At 37.5% G+C, this 19,675-nt stretch overlaps 1 protein-coding gene across 3 annotated transcripts in view; it reads left to right on the forward strand.

The window, feature by feature from the left end:
* GRID1 (glutamate ionotropic receptor delta type subunit 1) overlaps positions 1-19,675 on the forward strand; it is a 2,576,795-nt gene that overhangs the window by 2,254,333 nt on the left and 302,787 nt on the right. For all 3 annotated transcript variants that reach the window (XM_044056599.1, XM_044056600.1, XM_044056598.1), the window contains exon 9: positions 6,296-6,620. In XM_044056599.1, the coding sequence (XP_043912534.1) occupies positions 6,296-6,620 (325 nt within the window). The remainder of the gene's footprint in view (positions 1-6,295; positions 6,621-19,675) is intronic.

The raw sequence follows: 19,675 nt of genomic DNA on the forward strand, positions 1-19,675 counted from the left end.
CCTAGTTTTTGGTGACTTTTTCTTATGCAATTTTGCATATGCAGGCTGATTTTAAGATTATCGTCCACTATCGTCGCTAATAAATTAAGCAAAGTATTAAACGTTTAGCAGGCAAACATTTCACTCTGAAGCTATTTTAACAAATAAAAATAAATAAATAAATAAATGGATAAAGATTTGCTTTCTGCGTTAAACTATCACTTCAAAGGTTAAAGAAAGTAAAATTAAAGAAACTTTAGGGCTACAGGCTAACTTTCACCTTGAAAGCCCTTCATAAAATGTTTGCCCAACACTATTTGCAAAACTAACTACACCTCGTTTCCTGTCACTACCACATATACTACTCACTCAGTCTCCTCTCTTACTCCTCCTCTATCGTCTCCCTCCATCCCATTAGCCCTTCTAGCTTGTTCCACCTTCGTGTGAGGCTTCTGCTTTATATCTGCTTGAGTTTAGTGTAATATTTGTAGATAAGATTTAGCTACATGAGTTTAGAACAGTATCTGTTTGAGCTTAGTACTGTCTGTATATACATCCTACCTTTCTTCCTAGCCTTTAGCTAGATATTGTATTTCTGTTCATTACTATGTTCCATATTGTACGTATAGCTAATGATTGCTGCTGTATGTATTATTTGCTGTTGTACGTATATTCAATTGTTCTTCATGTATCTGCTGCTCATTTACTGTTCTGTGGAGCTTTTCTCCTCAAGCTTCCACTGAAAAAGGACCTGTGTCCAGTTGGAATTTTCCTGGTAAACAAATGTAAATAAATAATAAATAAAAACTACTTGCAACAGTTCTTCCAGGAGTGATGGTGTAGTAAATATGGGAATCATTTTCACTCACCACTTTCCCAACACCCATTATGGAAGAAGACCTGGAAAAGTTACCTATTTTGGCCTTCCCTCCCTCTTGCTAGCTGGGTAGTAACAGAAGTACTACTTGAAGCATAGTGCCCACGGGTGTAGCAACTTCAGCGAATGTTATATCATTTCTTTTACTAGTAAGCGTTTGAAATCTTAGCACTCAAATTAATATGGAGACTGAATGGCCAAAAATCCTGACTTGCATATATATTAAATCCTAGATTCCCATTTCTTGAAATATCCCCTTTTTTCCAAGAGATGGCAAACTCAGGGTTGTTATGGATAATTTTGGGAGTGTGAGGCTTATGTTTTTCTATAAGAAAAGAAGTTCAAAGAAGAAAAGCAATGTTTGATATTTGAACTTCTCCAGCGTTTTCATTTTTCATGATATTGACACTCTGTTTGGAGTACTGAGATTTTAGTGGGGAGCCATCTTTACCTTGTGCTGTGAGAGTGTTTCCAAGGTCTCAGAAGCCCATCCACTTACCCATGACCATTTAAGTACATAGACATAGTCATTAAGCACAATTTCTGATATGGGGTGAGGAGACTGGAGGCAATAAGTACGCTCTGTTTAATAGAAATTGTGGAAAAACAGCAACTTTTAGTATTTAGCAAAAAAAGCATATAGGAAGAGCTGCTATTTTCTCAAATCATTATTGCTGTTTAGTTTTCTTAAAGATATTTTTTAGCAAATAGTTTGCTAAAAATGAACAGAAAATGGGACATTCTAACTTCTGATGTGACAGTGATAGCTTATACCACTATTTACTTCAAGGCTAAGATTTTTTTAATGTTTCCTGATCTGAAACTGGGCTGAAGATTTGGTCCCCACTAAACTACCTCCCCCTTAATGAAGCAGTAGAATACTTCAGTTCCACATTCTTATTTATCCTGGACCACCATGCCCCAAGTTGTACCATCAGAACGAAAGCTAAAGCAGCACCCTGGCTGACCAACAATACTACGCAAAAAATCATTCCCCGAAACAAATCCTGGGCTAAATGGTGTACCACTAAGAATCTAACTGACCGCCAAAACTTCAGAGAGCTTAGAAGCAGTACAAAAAAAGCCATTCTGACAGACAAAAAGAACTATTACCTTCAATTACAACAAACCCCCAAAAAGGAACCTAAAAATTCTGGGCCTGTATTAATAATCTTCTATCCCCAGGCCATTCTATTACACCTAACCCTCAAGACTCTAAACCAGAGAATCCCACTTTAATTCTATCTTCACTAATACTATCCAAACTCTTGCTAGTCACCTATCTCCCGACACCTCTAAGCTACTCTTACCTACTTCAAATCCACCTCCATCCCTTCACTAACAACCAGTTTCTACTTCCTTTATCTCATCACTGCTCCAAAAACTAAAACCTACCACCCCCTCCGCAGACAAACCTCCTGCAGAATTCCTGCAAATAGGAGCTAAAGGCATTGCCTATCCCATTTCTATTCTGATAAATAGATCTATAAACAAAGGAATTTTCCCTTCTATCTGGAAGATATCTCATATCATCCCACTACACAAAGGGGGAACTCCAATGACTTCTCTAACTTTTGCCCCATAGCACTTCTATCACCTATAGCTAAAATCATGGAAAAAATGTATCCATAAACAACTACTTAACCACCTTCTCCATAACAACCTACTTGCTAACTGTCAGCATGGATTCAGACCTTCCCATAGCACCACCACTGCTTTACTCTCCTTTACAAACTCCATCAACTATAACCGCAACAATAATAATCTATCATCTTCAGTCTTCATTGACTTATCTAAAGCTTTCAACATGGTTAATCATAAACTTCTTATGCACATACTAAAATCTCTCTCACCTGACCCTCCTTCCTTAACTTGGTTTACATCTTACCTAGAAAACCGTCAGCAGGCAGTACTCTGGAAAAATTCACTATCTAATCTCCTTCCTATCTCTTTAGGTGTACCTCAAAGCTCTATTCTAGGCCCCCTTCTATTTTCTATCTTTATTAATGACCTGCAATCAGTTATCCCAAACACTACCTGCATACAATATGCAGATGATTCTACTATAATCTGCACAGCTACCTCTCAAACTGAACTCCAGTCTCTTACCCAAAAAGCTTTTATCACTGTAGAACAATGGTTCTCACACAGCTGCCTACTCCTTAACCCCAAGAAAACCAAACTGTTACTCTTCTCACCTACCCGTAAGTCCACCACACTAAACTTCACTCTCACTTCCACTGATGGTACTCTCATTTCTCCTGACTCAACCACAAAATTATTAGGAATAACTATTGACAATAATCTCAACTTTGACGCTCACATCAGCAACACAGTAAAATTAGTTAATAAAAAAATAGGATCCCTATACAGAATCAAACCCTTCCTTACAAGTGTGGCAAGGACCACCATAGCCAGATCTCACCTAATCTCTGCTCTTTTCTATGCTTCCCCCATATACACTAATCTCTCCAAAAACAACCTCAAGAAACTAACAATATCTTACTATAATATTGCTCAATTTGCTACAGGATCCCCTTTTAAAACTCATCACTGTCTGAATCTAAGACTACTAGGTTGGCTTCAACTTCCTAACCAGCTCGTACTTCAACAGCTCTTAATAGCTCACAAGATCCTATACCAACCTACTAAAATACCAATACTCTCTAACCTCATTTCACCATACAATAACCTGAAACATCTACGTTCTTCAAACAAACTACCGATCAATGCTACTAAACCCAATAACTCTGCAGGTGACTGTCTCTTTTCCAACTCTGTTGGAAAAATATGGAACAAACTCCCCTCTGATATCTCATCTTTGACCTCTCTCCCACTTTTTAAAAGATAACTGGAAATGTATCTCAATAATCATTGGCTTTGCTCCTGCACTAACCCAGATTAACTTTCCTTTTTCCTCTTTCTCTTTTCTTCTTCCATAATTCTTTTTTCTCTACTCCGTGTTTCCTTGATAGCTTTCCCTTTCATAACATCTATGTAGATATATGTTTTCACATATATACTGTATGACTATTGTAATCCACAAAAAAAAAAAAAAAAAAAAAATTATTACACTTTTTGGTTTTTGCTCCTATCATAATACCTGTAATAACTTGTATTATCTACTTCTGTTTATAAATTATAACCTTGTATTGCCTATCTCTGTTTAAACTTGTAATAACCAATGGAGCTTTTCTCCCCGGGCCTCTACTGAAAATGGACATATATCCAGCTAGACTAGCCCGGTCAACGAATATAAAATAAAATAAATAAAATAAATAAAATAAATTCTTGGGATCTCCATTGTCATTTTTAGTTTCATCTGATGCTGGAGAAGATGACCATTTACATCAGTTCTGCATGTCAGCTATAACAGAAAACGTTGTGCTTTAATAAATAGCAGAAATTCCTGGATTTAAAAAAAAAGTTACTCCAAGACCTTCATGCATGACACTAGTGACTAAAAGAAATGCATGACTTTTTTGTCTGTTAATGTTATGTTTGTATATAGTATCAGCTAGGAGTTAGTGTAAAGGCTGTCAGAGTATAGAATCCAAAGCTTTCTGGTATACTTTATTATTTTCTTAGAGGGCTCAATCAGATATATATTTTTTTTACAAATAAAATGTTGTTAGTAGTTAAAATTGATCAGACATGTTTGTGTTTAATCATTTGCTAATTTACAAAACATGAGAATGAGCATTGTACGCAAATACACAGTTTATAAATTCAAAAGAGAGATACATTTTTCTGCTGATACTGTAAAACATCGAAAAAATGCCAGCTAATATTGCTGTACATACAGTCTGTGTTAAAAGAAGATGAAAACAACTCAATTAATTATTGTTTACTATCATGTAGCCATGGCATGGCTCCTGGGAACATGGGATTAAGGGTCTATATTGAATCAGCAAATGCTTAAAAAAGCAAATGCTGATTCACCGACCCTATTTAAGCAAAAGCTTACAATCCCAAACACTCTAAACAGTGATTTTTTTCCCAGGGAAAAACAAATCGCTGTTCCACAAAAAATAAATAAATAAATAAATCTTAAAACAGTATATAATGTGGTGGGCTTTGGCCCCCACACACCCCCTACTTAAGTATACCAACTCCGAGATCGCACCACAGTGAAGGAAATGGCAAACTCCTGAAACCGGCCCAGCAATTTTTTTCCCTGTGAAAAAAAATCGCTGTTCCGGGTGTTTGGGATTGTAAGCTTTCCCTTACATAGGGTTGATGAATCAGCGTTTGCTTTTTTAAGCGTTCGCTGATTCAATATAGACCCGGAATTAACATATGTATAAAATATGTCTTACAGCTAGAGTAAGTAATGAAGTTAAAATAATTCTACTCTAAGTTAAAATAAGCAACAGTGGTTACCTTTTTGGTCCTTAATCTTTGTCTGTAGCAATTTGTCTTTCATTAATACTTTGTAAGAAGTACCAGCTCAAAAGTTAATGTTGTCCTTAAACGTGATGTTCACATTTAATAGAATCACTATACATTACTTGCATTTGTTACTGTTATATTAGTCAAAGCTAATCACACTATGGTTTGATAGAAAAGGGATTTTTTTCACTTTCGTCTGCAAGATCATATATGATTTGAATCTCAGATTTGAACTCTTAAGGAATAGCTTATGTAACATATGAATGAATGTCCCAGGTCTGGTCTCCAGTATTGGCAAGATGTTGGATTTCCATGCTTCTACAGTATTAGATCAATGAAAAATAATAAACACTTGGAATGTCTGCATACTTTGAACATTTTACAGTTGGAAAACAAAGACCTCCCCTGAGGAGGGCACTGGAGGTTACTTTCAGTCATTGGTATTCTGTTTTATTGGTAATACTTCCATTCACTAATTTACTTTCTGTGGGTTGCTGTAGGACAAGGTGGCAATGCTGAAAGCTAGACATAGGCCATAGGCAGAATATAAGATATATACTGGATTGGAAGGAAGAGTGATGCATGAAGTTTCTGTAAACCCAAGAAAAATAATCCCTTTTTTCATTACTAATTGAAATTTATCCTCGTGATTTCCTAATAGTAGATGTTTGCTGACATTATGCTGTTATATTTTTAAATGTTATTTAAAAACTGAAAATTTGCATAAAGATCAAAGTATGTCATGTTGTCTGTCTTGTAAGAAAGACTGCACCTTCAAGACTGGATATTGTGACTGTTTTCCACTACTTAATTAGATGTGCTGTCATAGCCTATAATAACCAACATTCCTCTCTTATGTGTACAGTATAATAACAGTCTGTCTGCATATATTTTTGCCTTAAGGCAGAAATATGTGGAAAATGGAATTGTAAAAATTATACTATCATTTTATCCAATTTTACAAGAAATAACTTGCAATGTAAAATATTGAAGTATGTGAAATAGTAATAACTTGTATAATGACTTATTTTCTTTTATATCTTATAGAAAGCAGATATAGCTGTCTCAGCAATTACTATAACACCAGAACGAGAAACTGTTGTGGATTTCAGCAAGCGTTATATGGATTACTCTGTTGGAATTCTGATAAAGAAACCAGAAGAGAAAATGAACATTTTTTCTTTGTTTGCCCCTTTTGACTTTGCTGTATGGGCTTGTATTGCCGCTGCTATTCCTGTGGTTGCTGTTTTAATTTTTGTCCTGAATCGCATTCAGACAGTTGGAACACAACACGTTACACAGTCGAGTCCTTCACCATCCTCTTCCCTACACACTGCTGTATGGATTGTATATGGAGCCTTTGTCCAGCAAGGTTGGTTGTTAATTACATATAACTTGGCAGTCTTTACAGAATTAAGCAAATTATTCTGTAAATGAATATATTACAAGAAATATAGAAGTAATTTATCAATAAATGACATGGTTTCTTTCTGAGAATGACACGATCTACATTACACAGATGGCATTTAAGTAACTTGTTAATATGTGTGTTTTGAAATAAAAATACTAGAACATTGCTTAATTAAATTTCCTGAACTATGACTTATTTCAATTTTCTAATTGACTTTAGAAAGTTGTGCTACATATTAGACTTCAAAATATATGTAAGCTGTGGTGCTATTGTATAGTGAAGATTAGCTTTAGATGCTTTGTTTGTAATGATATATTCCCAAAATGATCTGGTTACAAATTGTAATTACAAAATGAAATAAAGCAGAACCTGATCTAGTGGCTGTAACTCATGATGAATAATTTCTTTAACTGTACCTCATTAATCATGCAACTGTCTGTGGATGCTAAGTTGAGGACTGCTATTGATTACCTTGAGATCTTATTTTCCCATAGATATTCATAGAGTCAGTATGAATGGCTGCACATACAAATCAGAGGCAGATATTGGCCAGACAGCAGATGAGATCAGGACTAGACGTATAACTTATGAATAGTTATTTACTTTTTTCTTTACTGATTAGTTGGGTCTATGTTCAGCCATCAAATGGAACTTCCATCAAACAGGTGAACATTGAACCCTATCCATCAAACACTCACTTAGTGAATGTTTATTTCATCAATGGGGAAAGTAACTAGTTTGCCACCACTTCCCTGTGTGCCCACCACAGTATTTCAAACCCATCTAGGTGGGGTCTTTGCCACCCACATCTCCCAGCTATGTATATATATATATGTATATATATATATATATATATATATATATATATATATATATATATATATATATATATATATACCAAATCTAAGATCACACTACAGTGGGGAAAAGGGCAGATGGGGAAATGGTGGCCAACTAGTTTCTTTCCCCATCATTAAAATGAACCTTTGGTGGATAGGGTTCGATGTTCAGCTATTTGATGGAAGTTCCATTTGATGGCTGAACATAGACCCATTGCTGCTGTTTACTTAAAACCGAATTCCATGTTATTCTTTAGGAGACTGACAGTTCTAAATCAAAAAAAGTTACGGATGGATTTTCAGAGTAATGCATATAGTCACGTAAGTTGCTTTTTTTCTTAAAGAGAGTATCTACTACATGAAGTTGACTAGTATTATGTACGGTTTTGTATGAAATGCCTGCATGATAGCATATGCACTTTATCAATGCAGATCAATAGCTCTAACAAATATAAACATAATTCAGAACAGATAAGATGTGCATGGCCATAGATTTATGGAGGAAGAGTAATACCTTGCCTCTCCTAGTTCAAATACTCACTTCAATCCAGTAATATCGGAATATGCCCACAAACGTCATCTAGGTGCCAAATGTGAGAACAGATCTATGAAGAGAAAATAAAACCCACTGCATTCAGAGCAAAGTTTACAGTGGTTGGTTATGCCCCCATGTCAAGAAATGCACCCATTGTCCATGCCTACTGAGTTTTAAATTATTAAATGCATCTCATCGGTATGTTCTTGCTTGCAGTTTCAAACAGTAATGAGCATACGACATCCATAGAATCTACGTGAAAATTTTCCACTGATGGGTAATTTAAAATACTATGGCTGATGAGAATTACAACATAGCAACCCATTGTTACCTGGCCAAATTCATCCTGAGATAGAGGTGTCCCTCATCACTGTAGTAGAAAAATAAAAGATCCCATCATTTTCACAGCTGAAGGACAGGTCAAAAACTGTTGCATGCAATCACCTTCTCATGAGTATATCTCTAACATGTTCACTGTGCTGTCATCCCCATTTAATCTCAATGCTAATGCATCCAGTGCTATCTAACTATACTGATGTAAATTGGATTAAAAAACAATGTTTTGTGGTAACAGCTCCTTCATGTTTTCCCAGACCCTGCAAAACAAGGAATGTGGTATTTTTTCATCTCCCCACGTTTCCAAGCACTCATTAAATGGTATTATAAAGGTGGTGCATAAAATGTTTTTATAAACTTGAGATATGCAAGTTCTGTTGTGGTTCCATCATGTAGTCTGGTAGTTTATCCACTGGCCCGCTGCTTTCTTTGCATGTTTTTTACATTGCATCTCATGTGTATACATTTCACTTTGAACAGTTCTACCTGCTACACATAGATTCTTGAACGCATCTGTAGTTATGGAATCTGGTATCCTGGGATCCCCATTAAAAAAACACATTTGTCTTTCTATTATGTTCAGTGGACACTGTGGTTACCATTGTAAAATTCTTAGCTGTCTGTCAAGGTGACCATGTGCCTGTCCACTGGAAAGTCCCTGCCATGTGCATGTTCCCCAAGTGTATGTAAAGACAGGAATATTAACCCCAGCAAATAAGGCAGTTATTTATGACACTTTCCATAATATGATTGTCCATGTTTGTTCACAACAGCCTGAATGGAAACCCCCGAGAAAGACTTTGGCCATAAATAATGCACTGTGACACCTAAAGGCATAAACCCAAATGTGGTAACTGAAGGGTTCCGTCCTGCTGCACCCACTGTTGATCAATGGCTGAAGCATCCTATGTCCTTTACACCCCTAAAAATTACATTGTATATCCTTGTGTTAGTATTAGTACTGTTGAGATACAGTAATGAGTGTGGGACTGAGATGAGCTGTAACAGTGTAATAATATGTGGGAGAACCATCACATAAGGACAGAAGAAGACAATCAAACATTTAAACCTGAGGTAAAAGTGAAGAATAAATAAAAAAAGTAAAATATGTGTTGGCATAGGAATATAAAAAAAATATGGGATAATAGCAACACTCTTCAGTGTGCTATAAGGAAAAAATAAACTCTAGCCTAATGAATTATAAACTACCAGATCCCTAGGCATCATACAAAGTTTATGTGGAGTGACTAGAGACTCACAAAGAGCCACACATGTTAGGCAAACAATGTGAAGAATCTTCAAGAAAATATTTCAGAAGCAATGACTAGGTACCTTGTAAAACTACACATAGAACAGAAGGTGATTCCTGTAATACAGCCACATAGATGGGTGACCTTAAACTTCAGAAGCAATGTAGAGAAAGAACTGGAAATAATACAGAAACTGTCAGGCTCTAGTCCATGGGATTCACCAATAATTACACTACTCAAAGATATGAATCCATCTGAGGTTTGACTGTATGTTCTCAGGATGATGTAACCCAAGCAGACATAAAGGAAAGTTATGTCACTTTGAGTGATTACAAAATCAGCAAGTCAAGTGAAGAAACATTACTGTTTGAGTTAGGTCACTATACCAACAGAAAGCATTTTATCCTGTGGGCAGAAGCATTGACACCTTTACAGCATATACTGGCCTTATGAGATATAAAGGTACGATGTTAGAAGTAAGTTTGACTGGTGAGATATTTCACCATATTTTACAGCTAGCAGTACAGAGACTCAGATGCAGCAACTTTAGTGGTGATACTGATAACAGAAGAAGCCAAAAAAGTCATATTAAAGCATTAAGAAAATAATTAAATAAGTTAAAAAGTAACGGTTTCACTAGAAATGAATAGAAATGCAACATTAATAAAAACTGAAAACCAAAAAGAAGGCTTTAGATAAGGTGCTTTTGATAAAAGTGACGACTCCTACATTAAGTGCTTTTGCTTCCAGGACTTCATCAGACTGCGAGGGTCAAATAAAAGGTCAAGGTTAGTAGCTTTACAGAGAAACATGTCACTAACCAAGAAAATATATCACTGTCATCAAAATATTCAAAATAACTTGGAAAACAATGAGAAATATATAAAGTCAGTGTTTCAACTTTTGTATTGCTAAAATGAGTTTAAAACTTACCAAGTAAGTCACATGTAGTAGCTCTTATAGGTTCATAGGTATATACAAGGCTAACAACCTCTAAGGCCTTTAAAAGCCTACCTATGTAATCCAAATGTAGCCCACAAGTTTTATGTTTTAGACATTTATATAGGGGGTTATTTTTTTGGTTATGACACAGTTTACTGGTTGCTTCTGTACATCAGAGACATAGACATCAGACCAGGGGTGAATTTCCATTTCCCATCCAATGGTCCAAATTACGCTTAAATAGGGTTAGAGAGGGACTTTGTTTCACATGGTTGGGGAGTCTATTCCAAAGAGTGTAAATTCTCTGAGATACATATCTGCATCTTTAACATGTCTTATTTATATTGCAAGTGAAATTTAGGTAATTGGATTTAGTAGATCTGATGCTGTATGTTTTGCCAGTGTGCAAAAAATTCATCAGAGTAGGATCCAAGGAAGCGTTGTAAACCAGGCATAGATCGCCACTCAGTACTCTGTATTATACCAGGTAAAGAAGCAGGGCTTTGAGGTGATCTGCATAGGACAATGTGTTTGTGACCTGTATTCTTTTTTGTAACAAACCTTTGCAGATGTTCCATTTGCTGGGTTTGTCTGGTCAGGTACATACCAAAGGGGGCTTTATTACATTATTACAGTTGTATGATGACTTCCCTGGAGCAACACAGCTGGATTTCCTTACTACCTTTGACACATGTTGGTTGAAGGTTAGGTTACATCTACATGATTTCCCCAATCCCTGACTAGTAAGTCAACTCTTACAGCTGTCTTATCAATGATTTAGTTTCCTGGGTTGGCTAACTTCCCAAAAGGTGCTATAATGCATTTCCTGACATTCAATTATAAGCTGTGGCCTTTGCATCCATCATTTGTCTGTGTTAGACCTTACAGTAGGGTGTTTCCATTTTGGGGGAATTCTTTGACTGCTACCAGTTTGCAATTATATTTGATTTTGGTCAGCCAGAGGCCTTTTACATTGGCTTTAACTTCCAAGAAGTAGATGTGAAAGAGGAGTGGGCCCAGCATCCAGCCCTGAGGCACTATATTGGTGACTGGCCTCTTTGTGGAGGTGGTCTCATAGATCCTAACATCCTGGGTCCTATCCATGAGCCAGCTGGCTATGCAGCATGGTATATAGGGGTTTATGACTATTTCTGTGAGTTTGTTAACAATGCCTGAGAAGCATAGTGTATAAAATGCCTTAGCCAGCTGAAGCTAGCAGTATGCACCATTTTACCCTCATCCATTGCCTTGGTGACTTTTTCAAAGAAGGCAACCAAGGTCAGTAGGAATGACCTTCATTTGATGAAGAGTCATGGAAGATATATATCCCTCAGCCCTGTGCGCACTAGAAGTGTGTATGGGGGGAGTGTGCAGGTGTAGCCTGAAACAAAACCTTTTTTACTACAATACAAAGACAGCAAGATCAGTTATAAAGTAGGAGAAAGCAGCTACAGTTTGCATTATTTGAAATGCCAAGTCTGGATTCTTTACACCCTGTTCAGTACACTACACACTAAAGCAATAGAGAAAATAAGACAGTTGGACGGTAAAAATCGTAATGCCCTAAAATATCTAGTATAGGTGGTTCCCTTTGCATCATTCTAAAGAAAATTATTTAAGTAAAAGTGCATTATTTGGAAATGTAGTGGATGCATAGCATTTATGTGATAGAAAGATTAAAGTAAAGCTATTCTGAAAGCTCCAAGAGGTTCCATAGCCAATACGTTTTACTCATTTGAAAGTATGTTTAGGCATATTGATTACTACAAGAGACAATCACCAAATACAGGCATTTTATTTAACCCATTGCATCATTTGTAGTCAACATGTGTGTGTACTATAACTTATAAATGTATAAATATTGTAGCAGAGACCTTAGAATTTATAGCTGGTTTCTTGTAATATGGATACTTGTGTGTCTACTGTGAAGAAAAACTGCTTTGGTATGTTTGTGGATTTTAATTATTTTCAAAAAAACTTCAGGCTGTGCTTTTGTCGTACTGCATTTCTTTTCTTGGACTGACTTTTTCATATAAATATTAATTTGACATCTTTATACAAGTATATTTCTGTAGTTGAGAGCACACATAGGGTTTCCACTAGGAAAGTCTATGTAAAGACTCTGATCTGGTTTAAAAACATACAATGAAATAATATTATTTTTTTATGTCATCAAAGTTATTTTGAGAGGACATGAATTGGACCTTTAAATCCTTAATCATTCCTTGTAATTCACAAGCTTAAATCTAGAAAAATATGTATATTTAGTAACATATAAAAACAATCATCGTGTTAAAGTTACATATTGAAAAAAAGGTTGCTACGAGCTGCTGATGTGATATTTCATTACTCTGCTGACAGAGTTTTTGTCTCCTGATAGACTTCACTATGAAAAGTAGGTGGCCTTCATGGTTCCTACTTTGCATCCAGTACTATATTGATAATCTGTTCTTTTTTTAGGTTCTGTCAGGCAGATGCCTTTGTTGACATTTTTTCACCCTTTTTGCCCCTGCTTTTTGTCAGTCATTATCCTTCTCCTGGTCATTTGGTCCATTTGTCCCCCATCGACAATGTGTGGTTCAGCCCTGACAAGGTAACCATTTTGATGGAAATCAGTAGTGGTGTGCAGATTTTTGCATGTTAGCTCTACTTCCTGCATGCACCAGGTGAAGTGTCAGTGTAGGGAGTACAATAAGCTAACCACGGAGACCATTGCCTCACTTCCTCAAGGGGTGTTCCCTCCAAGCAGCTCTGCCCCCTTCCTCAAGAACTTAATGGTGTCTTCTCTGGTTTGCAGTATGGAAGTTATACTATATCTCATACTGCAAAGTATGTACAACCCTCCACACTCCTTGGGATAGGTAAGAAGGCCATGACCCTTCACTCCTGCTCTTCCCCTGCCTGGCTCCTACAGTGTCAGGTCTGCTAATCAAACCTTGGCCATCTGAGTCACAGTCAGCACTGCATCCTATTGAACCATGGAGCTGTGGTGCCTTGATTAATATCTGATCTTTTATATGCATTTCAGAAGAATATTTACTCCCCACAGTCCGTTTTTGTCCTTCCACACTAATGTAATCAACAGATATTAGACATCTGCACTATCTGATCATTGATGGTAACTGGGAGAGACTAAAAGCTCTTTTACAGAAGTAGCTTAGTAAGTCTTTTAGAAACATCCAGCTAGCTGATGCTTGACACTCAGACTTTCTACTCCCTAAATGATTATGAAAATATATTCCTTAAATATTAATGGTCTACTCACCTACATAAAACACTCCAGATTTTTCATTTTGCTCCAGGTTGTCTCTACAGAGCATTTTATGTTGCAGGGCATGTATAAATGTAGGTAGACCACCAGAAACTAATATTGTTTAGCTTTAAGCTGTTTTTTTGCCACATTCAGTCCCTGAGGCAATATGAGGGGGCAGCTGTCATACTCAAAGTAGCTGCTACTTCCTTTTCTCAGACATTTAGTGATCGAATAAAAGTACAGCGATAATTCAGTGTTGCTGCAAAGGTAGTATGTTACTTGATCCTTTTGATCCTTGCTCTGTCTTCATATCAGTATGAGGATAATGAAGGAAGGAGGAGGACCGTACTACCCCCTTAGCCATATACATGGTAACTTTTCATAGTGGGACATTTTACCAATTCAGTGTATCTCAGAGGACTTGAAAAGCTTCTTCTTTCTTTAATTAGAGATGAGAACTTAGTAGACTTAGGGTTACAGCTAGACACAGGGAAGCCCTGATATATATATATATATATATATATATATATATATATATATATATATATGTATATATATATATATATATATATATATACAGTGAACTTCCAGGTTTAACACATGTAATACTGTGGAAGCCCTGATGTGTTACACTGTGCTCCTGTGTTCAGTACTTTTAGCACTATACACAAGTTCCTTATGTCACAGGACTTTTTGATTATATATTGTCCTTTCAGCTTGTAGCTTGTCCAGTAAAGCTCTGCTCACCATACCTTGCCCAATAGTCTTATCTCAGATACTTCTCTTCCAAAGTGTCTCAGATTTTCTAAGGTCTGTGTCCTGCAGACAAATTAAAAAAAAAAAAAAAAACTTAATTAGCAATTTTCTGATGTACATGGAAACACTATTTAGACATGTTGCAGAAAAGTTACTTAAGACCTTACCTACTACCATATATGGTGTACATTTGGTGTTGCTGACACATGGAGGCCGATTATCTACAGAATGTAGTTAAGAATACAATGCCTGCTATTCCAGACATCTAGAAATGGCATGTTTTTTATCCTTAATGGTCTTTGACTGAAGCTGGTCTGGCTTTGGTTTGTAAAGACAAAATAGCTCTAGAGAAAGCTGTGGTCACATTCTTACTCCATCTATCAAAACCTTACAGTTAGTTAACCATACAGCTTAAGTGACAACGAACTTTACACAAAATACAAACTTTGTACATTTGTTTACACAGCAACTAATAATAGCATGCAGACAAACCTATGAGCTTTTAGGGTCAGCCTATTCTCTTTTGACACTCAAACCACTATGCTGTAGATTCAGGAGTTTTGGAAAATATCTGTCAAATTCCAGCTACCCCACCTATTTGAGTGTAAACATTCTCAAATTCCTAAATTCTTGGCTGCTTTGTGCTACCGATATATAAGTTCCTAAAGTGAAAGACAGACACACCTTACTTACGCACAATACAAGACTGCCAATTTTGCAAAGAGCTGAACTAATACATATCACACCACATGTCTGCCCATGCAGGCTTTGTCTCATTTCATCTCTTTCACTTGAACTACTCAGTATCATACAAAGCTAGTCCTTCGGTAGTTCAGTATGACATGCTAAATTTGAGTATATGGTTCTCAAACAACACTTCCAAAGTCATTGATTACATTTATTTTATTTTAATTACTTTATTTCATAATGTAGACAGACCACTGGAAACAACTATTTCTTTTCAAGGTGACCCAAGAGCACTGTCTGACTGTATCTGTCTCAGAATCACAGAGTTTGGTAGTGGAAATTGACAGACTCAAACCCATGACCATAGGCTGAAGCTCATTAGCAACTCAAAGACTTGCCTTCTGAACTAAACTGTCAAGCTGTCTTTGTCTCACTTACATCTATTATATATGGGACCACCAAAATCTGTCATGTAAAGCTTAAATCTTACAACATAATGAAGCTAAGGCAGAGGAATTCCTCTCCCCCTGAACTTATCCTTCTTTATTCACTCTTTACTCCCCATACATATACACCTCTCCCAGCACCATAACATTTCCCCATACTGTATTACTCACAGACTTACCTGCATATCTTCTTTCCTTACTGATTGTCATCCTGACAAACTACTCTGGTGCCTCGGTTATTCTCCTGTCTTCTGCTGTCTTCATCTCTCTTTGCCTTAACTGATAATCCCCTGTCATTTAATCCATCCACCTCTCCTTATCCCCTACTCCCCCCTACTTTATTCCCCTTTCCTTCTATACAATATCCGACTATATCCCTGTTCCCTGTACTTACCTGTCTGCAAACCTCACTTCACTGATAGGTTCTAGATCTTCCCCTGCCTTCCTTGGCTCTACCCGCTCCGTTCGCCCTGCGGGCTCACTCCGCTCCCCTACCCTGTCCCCAATTTCCACCCGCCCCCAGCACTTCTACCTTTATTCCTCACAAACCACACCCACTTATCCAATTACCCAATCATTCCCCATTCCCTCAAAACACACATTCTCTTATCCTGCCCACTTTAATCTTAAATTACCCCACCTAGTTTACCCCACCTATCCAAATACCTTCAATTACTCTATTAACAAACAACCTTTAACTACTACCATATCAAACACAACTCTACTCCCCACTCCATTCTCTAAAATAAAGGACCTACCAGCTATATAATTCGCAAATTGTTTTAGTAATCTACTTAACAACTCGTCACCTCATCTCATAACGCTTTCTAAACCTTTACTCATCTCCCTTCTACTACTACTACTCCTACAGTTTTCCTTTATTCTCTACCTCACCCAACCCACTAATATCTACCACTCACAATCCTTCCACATAACTAACCATCTTACCTCATATCTCCAACACTCATACACCCCAATTTCTCTACACCTATATCCCATAAAAAAAATCTACTTTTTCCATACAAACATCTAACCTCACATATACATTATACTCCCATAGTAACTAGCAAATCTTCCACAATCATAAGGGAGCCCAATGTATACTCCAAACTTTCCAATAACCTCTCTAACTCTATCCTACATCTAATTACCACCCTATTATCTGGAGATATCCATCCTAACCCAGGTCCACTCACCTCAACAACTATGAACAAGTCCATACTACTTACCTCTTTAAACTCCCAAAGCATAGTCAACAAAATCCCAAACCTGCATGCCTGGCTCACACACAATAAACCTGACATCCTATCCATCTCAGAAACATGGTTAAAACCTCACATAAAAGACTCTGAAATTATACCACCCAACTATTCTATCATTAGAAAAGACAGATCTCATAAAAAAGGGGGGTGGTGTAGCTCTCCTATACTTATCCTCACTATCAGTTACTCCCTATAATAAACCCACTCCCCACTTTAAAAATGCTGAATTACTACTAACATTACTCCAAATCAACAAACACAAGCATATATGTATAGCCTCCCTCTACATTCCCCCAGGTGACAATATTTCAGCACTTGAAGACATTCTCTCCTGGCTCTCCACCATCATCAGTAATGAAACAATAATCCTAGGAGACATGAATATCAATTGGGCCTCCATTCAGTCTCCCTCTAACCCACTTACCATTAACCTTTGCAACTTCTCTCAGCTTATCAAGTCTGTAACCCGCCCCTCAAAAAACCTCTCCAGTGGCACTACCCTAGACTGGATCTTAGTTTCTCACCCTCATTATTACTCTGACAGCGGTACTCTCCCCGATCCTCTTAGTGACCACATACCCACCTTTACACACTGACTACCCTTACCCCTTCATCATACTCATAACTTTATTACCACACGTAGCCACAAAAACTTTGACCCAACAGCTTTTTCTAACTCTCTAAAAGCAATAAATTGGAACAGCCTAAAAACACTTCCTCTAGATAATGCAGTTGCCCATTTCAGCACAACCTTCTTACACCTCCTAGACCACCACACTCCCCCAAGAACAAAAAGAATAAAGACCAAAACTGCCCCTTGGCTTACCAAAAATACACTTGCTACAATGCAACACAGAGACAAACTCTGGACTCAATACCAAAAAAATAGGTCCCCCCTCATCCATAATGAATATAAAACACTTCGAAATAAAGTAAAAAAGCTCATCATCACTGACCGACAAAACTACTTCTCCTCACTCCAAAACAACAATAAAACAACCCCCCAGAAATTCTGGAAAGGCATCTCCACTCTCCTACATCCCAGTAAACCAGATACCCCCACCCCAGACCCGAATGCTTCCGATACAGACTTGGCTACTCAATTTAACTGTTTTTTTATTGACTCTATATCCAAATGAACCTCTTCCTTCTCTAACACTACTACTCTTTCTCATTTACCCCCACCCTTGTCTACTTACCCTCCACCATCAACCACTAGTGCACCCCTTCTCCCATCCTCCAACTCTACAACCTCCTCATCTTACTCCACTCTCCCTCCCTCCTCATCACCCCTACCCCTAGATACCTCCACCTCCCACTCCCCACCTTTCTCTTTAAAACCCATACCCACATCTACCGTAAAAAAACTCCTTCTAAAACTGAAGCCTGGTTCAAATGCTCCTGATAATATTCCTCCACAATTCCTGAGCATAGCTGCCGAAGCAATTGCCTACCCCATTAGTATTTTAATAAACCGCTCCATCCAAGAACGCATAGTACCCCTAATTTGGAAAAAGGCCTTTATCACACCCCTGCATAAAGGAGGCAACAACAACAATGTGACTAATTTCCGGCCCATCGCTATCCTGTCTCCCATCTCTAAACTCCTTGAAAAGTGTATCCAATTACAACTCATACCATATCTCATTGATAACCACCTATTAACTCCCACACAACATGGTTTCAGACCAGGCCACAGTACTATGACAGCCCTCCTCTCCTTCCTGGAAACAGTAAACAAAGCCCGAGACTCAGGTCATACTGTTTCTTCCCTTTTTCTGGATCTCTCCAAGGCCTTCAACACTATCTCCCACAACCTTCTTCTATCTAAACTCGCTAAGCTTAACCTATCTCCTTCCTCTCTGAACTGGTTCTCTAGCTACTTATCCAACAGATATCAAGAAGTAAAATGGAAAAAGGCAACCTCCTCATTCCTTAATACCCCAACTGGAGTTCCTCAAGGTTCCATATTGGGTCCCCTCCTCTTTAATATATTTATTAATGACTTCCGCAACTCTATCCCTTTCTCTAATATCATCCAATATGCAGACGACTCTACCATTATTTGCTCAGCCACTTCTATCCCCACACCTCTAAAGCTAACTCAAGATGCTTTTTCTTCCACTGAACAATGTATGGAAAAAAATCACTTAGCACTCAATGCTTCTAAAACTAAATTAATGGTATTTACTCCCTCTAAAGTCACCCCTTTCAACAAAAACACATTTTGTATTACTAGTCAAAACAACACAACCCTGGAACTGGTATCAGAGACCAAGCTACTTGGCATCCAAATTGACAATCAGCTTAAATTTAACTCCCACATACAACTAAATATCAAAAAAACTCATCAAAAACTAGGCATGCTTTATCGACAAAATCATTATCTTACACTCACCACTAAACTCACCCACTCTACATCTTTTCTCATCCCCTCCCTCCTCTATGGTGCCCCACTACTAACTAATCTACAATCCTCTCTGAAAACTCAACTATCTTGTTGCTACAACAAAATCGACAAGTTCGCCACTAGCCACAAGTCTTCCACTCACCACTGTTCCTCTCTCCACAAACTAAAATGGCTAGAGCTACCCAATCAGGTTATCTATACCCAGCTCACTCTAGCACATAAGCTCAATCTCAACCCCTCACTCTGTCCCTCCCTTTCCTCTGCATTTAAAATGCACCTACCTGACAGAGTGCTAAGGTC

Source organism: Protopterus annectens, chromosome 14.part0 (genome assembly GCF_019279795.1).
Source record: "Protopterus annectens isolate FY-2018-M chromosome 14.part0, PAN1.0, whole genome shotgun sequence".
NCBI lineage: Eukaryota > Metazoa > Chordata > Ceratodontiformes > Protopteridae > Protopterus > Protopterus annectens.